This window comes from Elephas maximus, chromosome 3, assembly GCF_024166365.1.
Source record: "Elephas maximus indicus isolate mEleMax1 chromosome 3, mEleMax1 primary haplotype, whole genome shotgun sequence".
Taxonomy (NCBI): domain Eukaryota; kingdom Metazoa; phylum Chordata; class Mammalia; order Proboscidea; family Elephantidae; genus Elephas; species Elephas maximus.
The window spans coordinates 73299084-73311908 of record NC_064821.1 but is presented as its reverse complement, the minus strand read 5'-3'; the positions used below and the strand labels follow the sequence as shown (position 1 = coordinate 73311908).

The following is a 12825-nucleotide window of genomic DNA, read 5'->3' as shown; positions in this document are numbered from 1 at the left end:
ATCTATGAAATACTATTATGCGAGTGGAAATAAGGGTTTCAACAAGTTCCCATAATGTGGTTGCTGAGAAAACCATTGCCTTCCAAATGCTAGCTAAGCCAGTGTCTCTGAAGACCAGAAACAGCATTTTCGAGTCTTGTTGGAATCAGACATACAGAGTGTTGTTGCTTAAAGAAAAATGAAATTAAAAAGTCCCAAGACAGCCATTTAGTAATGAATAAAAGCAGCCAATCATCCCTTATTTAAAAGACTTTCACTGATCAATACTGAAAGGTGAGCCATCTAAGATGCAACCATTGGTCTCTATGCATCTGGAACAAAAGAGAATGAAGGAAACCAAAAACTTAAAGCAGGAACTAGTCCACAGACTAAGAGCTCACATGAACCACAGCGTCATCTAGCTTGAGACCAGAACTAGATGGTGCCCAGCTACTGCTACTGGCTGTTCTGATGAGGGACACAATAGAAGGTCCTGGATAGAAAGGGAGAAAAACATAGAACAAAACTCAAATTCCTAAAAAAGGCCAGACTTACTGGACCAAAAGAGACCAGAGGAACCCCCAAGATTATCACCTTAAGATACCCTTTGAACTTGGAATTAAAGCCACTCCTGATGATCACCTTTCATCCAAATAACAGAGTGGCTTATAAAATAAACAATATCACCCATGAGAAATGTGATCCCTTAAATAAGCAATTATAAGAGACCGAGAAATCAACATTTACCTTAAAACAAAGATGAGAAGCTAAGGAGGGGCAGGGAAGCTAGATTAATGGAAGCAGAACAAACAGAATGGAAGTAGTAAGAACGCTGACACGTTGTGAAGAATATAACCAATGTCATGGAACAACCTGTGTGAAAACTGTTAAATGGGAACTTAATTTGTTATGTAAACTTTCACCTAAAACACAATCAAATATTTTTAAAAATATTGAAGGGTGAAAGAGAAATGTTGGGATTCATTAATTTCTTGGCTTGAAGCTCTGAAAGTACTTTCATTAGTAAGATGGCAGCCAAGTTTCTCTCTGTCTCCTACAAGACACCTTATAACACATTTATCTCACCTGTTAAGAAAAGTTAACAATGTTAAGCTCACCTCTCAAAATCGTTCAGGGAAACAATCAAGTTCTCCTAAAACACAAAAACCTACAAAGAGATGTAAGAAATGTACTCACATGAAGCCAAATGCTATCTGACTCTAAAATATTTTCAAGTAGATAGCACCATCAACCCCAACATGTTCATTGAATGCCTACTATGTGCCAGGTGCCATGACAGAGAGAGAAGTATAAATGTCCTACGTGTAGAGGACACATTATCAAATGTGAGAAAACATTTTGAAAACCTTCTCATTTGGCCCGAGTAACAACCCTGTGAGAAAGGCAAGGCAGGAGTGCTTATCTCAATTTTACAGATGACAAAAAAGGCTCAAAGAGATTCAATGACTTAACCAACGTCCCACTGCTGGTTAGTGGAAGAGAGTGGGATACTTTCCATAAATCCAAACACTTATACTCTAGTTGTGGAGGTAAAACACAAACATACATGAAGAAACAATGCCCTGCACACAGCAGGTGCTCAATTAATACCTACTGATGGTGGTAATGGAAAGGGTGGTGGCAATGCTGGTGGTGGTAGTACTGATGATAGTGGTGGTGATGATGGTGAAGATGACGGTAGTCATGACAGCAGAGGTGACAATGATCATGATGATGGAAAGTACAGAGCACAGATGGTGCAGGCTAAATGGCCAGCGGAGATAATGAATGCTGATGGCGCTGGCTGAGCTCACCTGAGTCCTCTCCATACCAGTCAGTCTGGACATCCATCATGGAACTCATGGCTACTCCTGCACCATCTGGTCTTGCCTCCAAAGTTGGAGAAAAGTGATGGTTCACATCATATTTGCTCTGGACAGCACTGTTGCACAAGAGTGCCTCCAGGAACTGCTTCACGTGGTAGTTACTATAAGCTAAGTCAACGGCCTGGCCGCTGGGCAAGCCCTCCTCCATTTGAGCCAGGCTCAGTGGGGCAGCGTACTGCTGCAGCTGCTCACCAACCTCCACCTCCGCCTCATCGGCATCAAACTCCACCTTGGGCTCTATCCGTTTGGGTGGAGTAGGAAGGTCACTGACAGCTGAGCTACCACCACCCTGGTTGTCTTTCACCACCAGCTCCAAAGGGTGGCAGCCTCCACAGTCACCGCAAGGGGATGCTCTTGGACAGTCCACACTCTCTTCTTCCTGGGCCGGAGAGGAGACCAAACTCTTAGTACCACAGGAGGTTACTTCCCCGCCTGAACTAGGGCTTCCACTGTCCATCTGATGAGCCGCTGCTGCTGCCGCCGCTGCTGCTGCCACCGCTGCAGCTACTGCCGCCTCCTTCTCCATCTTGCGGCAAATATCAAGGGATGACCTGATGTATGTCTTGCAGAAGTTCACCACATCGTTCATCTGCAGGTAGCTGGCAGCTGACATAACTTCAATTACATTCTCACCACACAAATCCAACTTTCCAGAATAAAGAAAGTCTAAGATGGTGGAGAAGGCATCAGAGGTGACAATATCCAAGGAGGCAGTGCTGTGCCGCCCACTGTCTTGGATGTAGTGAATGAGCAGGGCTCGGAAGTAGCCGCTGTTGGCAAATAAAATGTTCCTGTGGGCCTTGAAGATCCGCCCCTCCACAATGATGCTGCAGTCACAGAAAAAGTCCCTCTTGCGCTGTTCATTCAACTCCCCCAAGAGCTTGGCATAATAGGATTGCATCTCCATTTCTCCACCAGCTGCTGCTGCTCTGGAGTAGCCTCTGTCTCTGCCAAGATTTTTTTTTTTTACATTAATACACAAATCCCCACCTTACAAATAAGATGTTGGTTTTTTATTTTTCTTAGTTTCTTTCAAAACCCAGTTCCGTAGTGTCCTTATGATATGGGGTGTTTTTGGATCTATCAAAAATCAGAAGTTATCCGACTAGGTTAATCATGAAAAACAACAAAAATAGCAGCCCTAGTAGCACAATAGTTAAAATACTGGGCTGCAAACCAAAAGGTCAGCAGTTCAAACTCACCAGCCACTCCAAGGCAGAAAGATGTGATCGCCTGCTTCCGTAAAGATTACAGCCTTGGAAACCCTATGGGTGCAGTTCTACTCTGTCCTATAAAGTTGCTAGGAATCAGAATTGACTTGACGGCAATGTATTATGTTTTTATCATTAACTGTATGTGGGCACAGTACTTAGTTTTACATGGATTATTTCAATAAATTCTTATAAGAATTTTAATAAATCTTATTATTTAAATTAATATAAAAGCTTTAAGAGTAAGTATGCATATTGTCCCCATACTTAGGATAAGGAAATCAAGACTCAGAGAGGGTAGGAGATGATGACCCAGCTGGCATTAGGACCAGGTCTCAAATCAGAGTCCAGAGACCATCTTCTCTACACGATATTTTCTTCAAGGCTCAAAATATAGACAATGCTCAAATCTAAGAATTACCGTTCAGTTTCCCACATCCCAATTAGAAACTTTGTTATGTTAGCCGCTGTTGGGTTGATTCTGACTCATGGCAACCCCGTATGTACAGAGTAGAACTGCTCCATATGGTTTTCAAGGCTGTGACCTCTCAGAAGCAGATCGTCAGGCCTATCTCCCAAGGCACCTCCAGGTGGGTTCCAACAGCCAACCCTTCAGCTAGTAGTTGAGTGCGTAACCATTTGCGCCACTCAGGGGCTCCTAATTTGAAACTTGGAGACTGGCAAGTAATAGCCTCAGCTGTCAGAACTTTTGGTTCTTATCGTTCTAGTGCCCTTTTTGGCTTTGATGGAACCACTCATCCCCCATTCCCAGCCAATACGCTTTGCATAAAGCTGGCTCCATCCCCAGGCTCTGGATGTATAAAATGTAATGTAGACTGTATCCCACCCTCTGACCATAGTGATTAGCTCAGGGATGGCCATGTGACTGGGTGAGAGCCAATGAGAAGCAATAAAATGTTTTCTGGGGATTTTGAAAGAGCACATTTTTTGCTCTGCGGACATGTGGGGTGTGAGGAGGGATACTGCTGCCACACCACCAGGGGAACCAGACTAAGAAAGCTTACCGGCCAGCTGAGTCAGGTCCAACAGATGGATCCCAGAGATGCCACCTGAGCCCCAACTCAAGCAGTGCCAGAAGCCAATTACGGTCCTTTTTGCTTTAGCTGGTCTGAGCTGGGTTTTCTGTCACTTGTACCAGACAGACTCCTAACTGGTTGACTCCACTATCCATGGGTCACTCCTGTGTATTATTTCTGTACTGGCCCTTCTCTGTCAGTGGCCCACAAGTCCCTTGATGACACAAGTCCCATCACATTCAATCTGATATCCTCCACAGCCCCTGGCAGAGTACTTTGGACAAATAGGTTTGCTAAGTAAGAAGGAATACAGTACTCCCTTCTTAATTGCTAAATATAACAAGTATAAATCAAGTTAAAATCCTCCTAGTGGCTGACCTTCTTCCTTAAGGTCTCCCCTCCACCTTTTTCCATCACACAAACTATACACAAACCAGCCACCACTTTTATTTGCTGACCCTTTGAGCCCAGAGAAGTTCCTACAACCAAGTTCATCATCTCCCTCTACTGGCATCAAAAAAGGTTTAGTTACAGCTGCCAGCTACTACTAACGACTCTTTAACCACTCTTCCTTTCCACAAAGGGGGCACAATCATACCTCACCCAACCAGAAAAACTCAGAAAAAAAGAAAAGGCTCCTCTACTAGCAAAATGGATTGCCCAAGGCCTACACACCACTGCATAGATTTTACTCATAAAGAGCCAGCTCAGCCTTATTAAATGATCATTTACACCTTTTTTTACACATTTACAACTAGCAATGCAATAAGTTTAGAAACTAGAGAACCAAGTAGGAAGAGAAGCAGAGAAGAAGGAGCCCCTATAAGCGAAGAAACCAACAAACTTAAAAGTGAGAAATGACAGCTAGGAAAAAGTCAAAAAGTTATAAAAAGTAGACCTAAGAATTTTTTTCAAAATATCAGCCTGAGGCCATTTAGCTAAGGGCATTAAAAGCTCCTATATACTCAAAATGGCCCACAGGCATCACTAAATTATAGCCCAGTGCAATGGCTGGTGTTCCTAAGGATGTGCCTGAGGCATCAAGAAGATTCTTTTATTTTTATAGTCATTTTAAACTCAAATTACTTATGTCATAATTTTGAGAATTTTCTCATCCAAAGTAGTAAAAACTAACATTTTGGTTTCAAAAGGAGAACTGTCAGATACCTGAAAAATTCTATTATCTCAAAGAAATTAATCCTGAAAATCTTCACAGGGCTGAGGTTTCCGTTATTCAAACCTCTCCCCACCGTTCAAACCAAGTCTTCTCAGCAGTTCCTGCTACTGCCTAGGACAATCAAAATATTAAGATAAAAATACAATACAGAAAAATGCTGTGTTTAAATACTACATTTTATTCTTCCACAGAATTGACAGGAAACCTATCAGATTGGTAAACATTTTTCAATGTATTAATACTTAGTGTCAGCGGGAGTGTAATCTGGAACACCATTTTGGAGGAGAATTTGGCAATACTAATCAAACTTAAAATGCACACATCTTTTGTCCCAAAAAGTCATTGCTGAAAATGTACTGTGTGCAGTATATTCACAAAAATACATCAAAATATAAGTTTAGAGATGTCCATTGCACCAGGTTTTTGCACAAGTACAAAAGTAGAAACACTCTGAATGGACATCAATCAAGGATTAGTGAAGTCACTTACAGAACAACCACACAGTGGGATACTATGCAACCATGTTTTTAATGAGCTAGAGTTGTGTATGTTGATATGAAAAGGCCATCAAGATATATTAAGAGAAAAAGGCAAGATGTAAAACAAAACACATAGTCTGATCCCATCTGTTCATGTGCTTTTGCTGCTATGTGCATATTTTTTTTTCCTGGAAGGTTATAGAAGAGTTAAGACTGGTTATCCTTGGGGAGAACAGTTTGCTCTAGACTAGTAACCTAAAGGTTGGTAGTTCGAGTCCAGCCAGCGACTCCACCAAAGAAAGGCCTGGTGATCTGCTTCCATAAAGATTATAGCCAAGAAAACCCTATGGAGAAGCTCTACTCTTTAACACACAGGGTTGTCTTAAGTCAGAATTGACTCCATGGCAATGGGTTTTTTGTTTGTTTTACACTTGGGAGAGGGATTAGAAGTAAGAGGTAGATCGAGGGATCTTCGCTTTTCATTTTAAACCTTTCTGTACTGTTAGAATGTTTTACCATGAGCAGGTACTACTTTTTTTTTTTTTTTAACTAAGAAAAAAGGGGTGGGGGAAGAGGGGGCAGGAGCTGATAAACCAGAGAGAAAAATATACAAGTACACACAACAGTACTTCTTAACTTCTAGAATGGTCTGGCCCACAGGGCCTCCTCTGGCAGCACTTACACCTTTTCCGGAAGATGCTCCTTTCCAGCAATAGTACCCAAAACCCACTTCCTCTGCAAATATCCTAGACTCTATTTATTGGGTCATGAAAATACTCCCTGACTCTGTGAAACAGTCAATCCACATACTTTCTTCAAACCTTTCGCCAGTGCCACACCTGGCATATCCTGTGAAAATATTTATTCATATCAACCCCGATTGGCTTCTGTGCTCTGCGTCCCTGGGACATCCTGAAGATCACCACCTCTCCCAGAAAAGAAGCTCTTATCCTCTAAGGCTCTCAGAAGCACAATTATCAACACCTTGGCAAGGACCATCCCAACCTCTCCAATTCAATTCAACAGTTACTGGCCACAACAATGGTGACACAAGGAGGATGCCAGGAATAGAAAAAGGAACCAAACATGGTCCCTGTCCTCCAGGACAGGGCAAATGCCAACACCACCATCTGCAATACAAACTCCCACATTCTCCTGAGAGATCCTAGCCAGATGGAGGGATGGTCGTCATTTAGGCGCCAAAAGCAGCCTTGAATTCCACCCAGCGACTGACGAGACTCCCCTAGTCCCACCAGCAGAGAATAAAAATCGGCTCCTCAATCGCTAGCATTTACTGAGCACCACTCTTTATGAAGCACTGTACAAAGTACTTCACAGGCATCAATTAATTTTAACCTTATAATAACTCAGCGAAGCTGGTACTATCATTACATCCTCTTTTTCTGAGAAAACTGAGGTTCAAAGATACGAGACAAAACGCCCAAGCTAGGACTGCAACCGAGATCGGTGCGATTCCATAGCTGGCACCCTTAACCACTACGTGAAGCTGTCTCCCAAAGCCTCCGGGACACAGTGCCAACGCTGGGGAATTTCCCCAACGCACGGAGTGGAGGGGAATCGTCACGGAAAAGAGTTTCCACTTCTACAGAAAGAAATTTCAGGGCCAACTGCATCTTGGGTTTACCCGGGAAATTGCTCGCAAGACAAGGATAGCCAGAAGACCATGCGGGGGCCACCGAAACCAGCTACGGGGGCGACTCGCCGTTCCCGGGGGTGGGGCCCTGGGGCCTTGCCCCTCCCGCGTCCTCCCGCGGACAAAGTGACCATCGCTGCGGGGGGCACTGGCCGAGCCGTCGTGCCCCAGGCACGGTCGGAATAAGCCGGCGCCCCCGACCACCGGGCTGGACGACTCCGGGGCAGCCCAGTGCCAGTGAAGGGGGAGGCATCGGTCGCCGCGCCCGCCCCTTCCACGGTGGGAGGGAAGGAGGGGGCCGGTCATCACGCGGGGGTTGGCGCGGCGGAGGTCCCGACGGTAGCCAGGGGTTCAGCGATCCGAAGAAGGCCGACCGAGAAGGGGCATCCCTGCCCGCTGCCCCTCGGGTCGGCCTCCAGGGGGGCCCTCAACCCACCCCAATCCAAGAAAAGCGGAGGCGCAATGCCGAATAACGGCTCTCACCTTCCAGCCGGCCCCAGCCGCGCCGCCACAGCACTACGCGCACCGACACGCCCCCCTTTCATTTACCTGCTGTCCCCTCCGGTGAGAGGCGGGGCAGCTGACCAATCACAGAGGATTTTGGGTACAGGAAGGCGGGCACCTCGGTCAGCAGGTTAGTCAGTGGCGCTGGCGCTAGCTCCGGAGGATGCGCTCTGACCGGTGCTCGCGGGGTGACGGGAGTTGTGGTCTCGGCGTTGGTTCTATGGGCAATAATACAGTGGACAAAACTACAAGTACCAAGATGCTAAAAAGGGGCACAGACCAACCAAAACCAAAGCCAACCTGTTGCCCTCAAGTCAATTCCTACTCCTAGTGACCCTACACGACAGAGTAGAACTGCCCCCATAGGATTTCCAAGGCTGTAAACCTTTTTTTTTTTTTTTAAACCTTCACTGCCACATCTTTCTCCCAAGGAGCGCCTGATGGATTGAACCGGCGAGATTTCTGTTAGCAGCCAAGCGCTTTACCACTGCGCCGCCAGGGCTCCTTGGCACACTGACCAGTGCTTGTAAAACCTTGAATTTCAGTTCCGTCTTTTGAGTCCCACTTGAGGGACTTGAGAAATACATAGTCTTTTTGTTGGGAGAGGGAAAAGCATGTCACGGATATTAATGCAGCCTTGAAAATAAGGATCTATGATTTGTCAGCCATCACACGTCTACCAACTGGTGATCTCCGCAGAAATCTGAAAACAAGTGAAATGGTTTAATGTACTCAACAGGTTTGTATTGAACACTCGCAACACACGTTCACTGAGTAGTGGTTAACAAAAAAAAAGGCCTTCCTCTGAAAGGCCTTCAGGTTCATATATATGGAAGGTAAACAGTAAAAAAAAAAAAAAAGAAAAAGTGGTGCTAAGTAACAGTGGCAAAGCTCCATATCATCAGTCAGAGCAAGGCCAGGGGCCAACTGTGGAACAGACCATCAATTGCTCATATGCAAGTTCAAGCTGAAACTGAAGAAACCCAGAGCAAGTCCATGAGAGCCAAAATATGACCTTGAGTATATCCGACCTGAATTTAGAGACCATCTCAAGAATAGATTTGACCGGTTGAACACTAGTGACCAAAGACCAGACAAGTTGTGGAATGACATCAAGGACATCGTACATGAAGAAAGCAAGAGGTCAATGAATAGACAGGTAAGAAAGAAAAGACCAAGGTGGATGTGAGAGGAGACTCTCAGACTTGCTCATGAACGTTGAGCAGCTAAAGCAAAAGGAAGAAATAATGAAGTAAAAGAACTGAAGAGAAGATTTCAAAGGGTGGTTTGAGAAAACAAAGTATTATAATGACATGTGCAAAGAGCTGGAAATAGAAAACCAAAAGGGAAGAACACACTCAGCATTTCTCAACCTGAAAGAACTAAAGAAAAAAATTAAAGCCTCGAGTTGCAATAGTGAAGGATTCTATGGGGAAAATATTAAATGACGCAGGAAGCATCAAAAGAAGGTGGAAGGAATACTCAGAGTCATTATACCAAAAAGAATTAGTCACTGTTCAACCATTTCAGGAGGTAGCATATGATCAGGAACCGATGATACTGAAGGAAGAATTCCAAGCTGCCCTGGAGGCATTGATGAAAAACAGGGCTCCAGGAATGGACAGAAATATCAACTGAGATGTTTCAACAAACAGATGCAGCGCTGGAGGTGCTCACTCATCTATGCCAAGAAATATGGAAGACAGCTTCCTGGCCAACTGACTAGAAAAGATCCATATTTATGCCTATTCTCAAAAAATGTGCTCCAACCAAATGTGGAAATTATAGAACAATATTAATATCACACACAAGCAAAACTTTGCTGAAGATCATTCAAAAATGGCTGCAGCAGTATATTGACAGGGAACTGCCAGAAATTCAGGCCAGTTTCAGAAGAGAATGTGGAACCGGGGATATCATTGCTGATGTCAGATGGATCCTGGCTGAAAGCAGAGAATACCAGAAGGATGTTTACCTGTGTTTTATTGACTATGCAAGGCATTTGACTGTGTGGATCATAACAAATTATGGATAATATTGCAAAGAATGGAAATTCCAGAACACTTAATTGTGGTCATGAGGAACCTTTACATAGATCAAGAAGCAGTTGTTCAGACAGAACAAGGGGATACTGATTGTTTTAAAGTCAGGAAAGGTGTGCATCAGGGTTGTATCCTTTCGCCATACCTATTCAATCTGTATGATGAGCAAATAATCTGAGAAGCTGGGCTATATGAAGAAGAACAGGGCAACAGGATTGGAGGAAGACTCATTAACAATCTGCATTATGCAGATGACACAACCTTGCTTACTGCAAGTGGAAAGGACTTGAAGCACTTACTGATGAAGATCAAAGACCACAGCCTTCAGTACGGCTTCACCTCAACATAAAGAAAACAAAAATCCTCACAGCTGGACCAATGAGCAACATCATGATAAACGGAGAAAACACTGAAGTTGTCAAGGATTTCATTTCACTTGGATCCACAATCAACAGCCATGGAAGCAGCAGTCAAGAAATCAAATGACACATTGCATTGGGTAAATCTGCTGCAAAAGACGTCCTTAAAGTGTTGAACAGCAGGGATGTCACCTTGAAGACTAAGGCGTGCCTCACCGAAGCCATGGTATTTTCAAACGCATCATATGCATGTGAAAGCTGGACAATGAATAAGGAAGACCGAAGAAGAACTGATGCCTTTGAATAGTGGTGTTGGCAAAGAATATTGAATATACCACAGACTGCCAAAAGAACAAACAAATGTCTTGGAAGAAGTACAACCAGAATGCTCCTTAGAAGCAAGGATGGTGAGACTGTGTCTTACATACTTTGGACATGTTGTCGGGAGGGATCGGCCCCTGGAGAAGGACATCATGCTTGGCAAAGTATAAGGTCAGAAGAAAAGAGGAAGACCCTCAGAGAGGTGGATTGACACAGTGGCTGCAACAACGAGCTCAAGCACAGCAACAATTATAAGGATGGCTTAGGACCGGGCAGTGTTTCGTTCTGTTGTGCATAGGGTCGCTATGATTTGGAATCGACTCAACAGCACCTAACGGCAACAACAAGTAACATTGCAGGAAACACTGGTGGTGTAGTGGTTAAGAGCTACAGCTGCTAACCAAAAGGTGGGCAGTTGTAATCCACCAGGCGCTCCTGGGAAACCTTGTGGGGCAGCTCTAGTCTGTTCTATAGGGTTGCTATGAGTCAGAATCAACTCCACTGGGATGGGTCTGGGTTGTTTTTTTTTTTTTTTTAAAGTAACAGTGCAGGTGCGTTCTGGGAAGCTATAACAAGACAAACTCGATTGCAGCTTTAGTTCTAATCGGGGGTGGAGGTGAGGAACACGGCCTCTAAATAAACAACAAGAAAAGAGAATAGTTGAAGGGCACGCAGAGAATTAAAACAGGGTAGTGCAGGAGAGTGATCCGGTGACTACATTAGACTGTGGGTCGGGGATGGCCTCTCTGAGCTGGTGACATTCAAGAAATGAGGTTTTTTTGTTTGTTTGTTTTACTTTTTTATTTTATTTTATAATTTTTATTGTGCTTTAAGTGAAAGTTTACAAATCAAGTCAGTCTCTCACACAAAAACCCATATACACCTTGCTACGCACTCCCAATTACTCTCCCCGTAATGAGACAGCCCGCTCTCTCCCTCCACACTCTCTTTTCGTGTCCATTTCGCCAGCTTCTAACCCCCTCCACCCTCTCATCTCCCCTCCAGGCAGGAGATGCCAACATAGTCTCAAGTGTCCACCTGATCCAAGAAGCCCACTCCTCACCAGCGTCCCTCTCCAACCCATTGTCCAGTCCAATCCATGTCTGAAGGGTTGGCTTCAGGAATGGTTCCTGTCCTGGGCCAACAGAAGGTCTGGGGGCAATGACCACCGGGGTCCTTCCAGTCTCAGTCAGACCGTTAAGTCTGGTCTTACGAGAATTTGGGATCTGCATCCCACTGCTCTCCTGCTCCCTCAGGGGTTCTCTGCAGTGTTCCCTGTCAGGGCAGTCATCGGTTGTAGCCAGGCACCATCTAGTTCTTCTGGTATCAGGATGATGTAGTCTCTGGTTCATGTGGCCCTTTCTGTCTCTTGGGCTCATAGTTACCTTGTGTCCTTGGTGTTCTTCATTCTCCTTTGATCTCCTTTGAGACCAACTGATGCATCTTAGATGGCTGCTTACTAGCATTTAAGACCCCAGACACCACTCTTCAAAGTGGGATGCAGAATGTTTTCTTAATAGATTTTATTATGCCAATTGACTTAGATGTCCCCTGAAACCATGGGCCCCAGACCCCTACCCCTGCTACACTGGCCTTCAAAGCATTCAGTTTATTCAGGAAACTTCTTTGCTTTTGGTTTAGTCCAATTGTGCTGACCTCCCCTGTATTGTGTGCTGTCTTTCCCTTCACCTGAAGTAATTCTTATCTACTATTTAATTAGTGAATGCCTCTCTCCCACCCTCCCTCCCTCCCGCCTCTCGTAACCACAAAAGAATGTTTTCTTCTCCGTTTAAACTATTTCTCAAGTTCTTATAATAGTGGCCTTATACGATATTTGTCCTTTTGCAACCAGCTAATTTCACTCAGCATAATGCCTTCCAGGTTCTCGAGGAAGTTTTTAATTCTCGTGGAATCCAGATTTCTGGATTCCATGGAGGGTGAAATGACCCACCCGAACTACCACCCTGAGAAAATCTTTGAACCTTAAGGGTTCATAGCCAGTGTAGCAGCGTCACAACTGCCCTGCTCCCAAGTGACTGTTTTTCTCGGCCAGCCCAGGGCAGGTCTTAGCCAGCAGCCCTCTTAGCTGAAACTTTTTCAGTTAATCAGCCCAGCTGGCAGCCTCTGAGTTGCAGCTTTTTTTTTTCTTCTTTTAAGCAGGCCTGGAATGGGGGGC

At 44.6% G+C, this 12825-nt stretch overlaps 1 protein-coding gene across 1 annotated transcript in view; it reads right to left on the bottom strand.

The window, feature by feature from the left end:
• ZBTB8B (zinc finger and BTB domain containing 8B) overlaps positions 1-7925 on the bottom strand; it is a 34798-nt gene extending 26873 nt beyond the window's left edge. The window contains exons 1-2 of the mRNA XM_049878633.1: positions 7907-7925; positions 1794-2812 (exon numbers count right to left, since the gene is read on the bottom strand). Coding sequence (XP_049734590.1) covers positions 1794-2772 — 979 coding nt within the window. The 5' untranslated portion in view covers positions 2773-2812; positions 7907-7925. The remainder of the gene's footprint in view (positions 1-1793; positions 2813-7906) is intronic.
• Positions 7926-12825: the final 4900 nt, after the last annotated feature.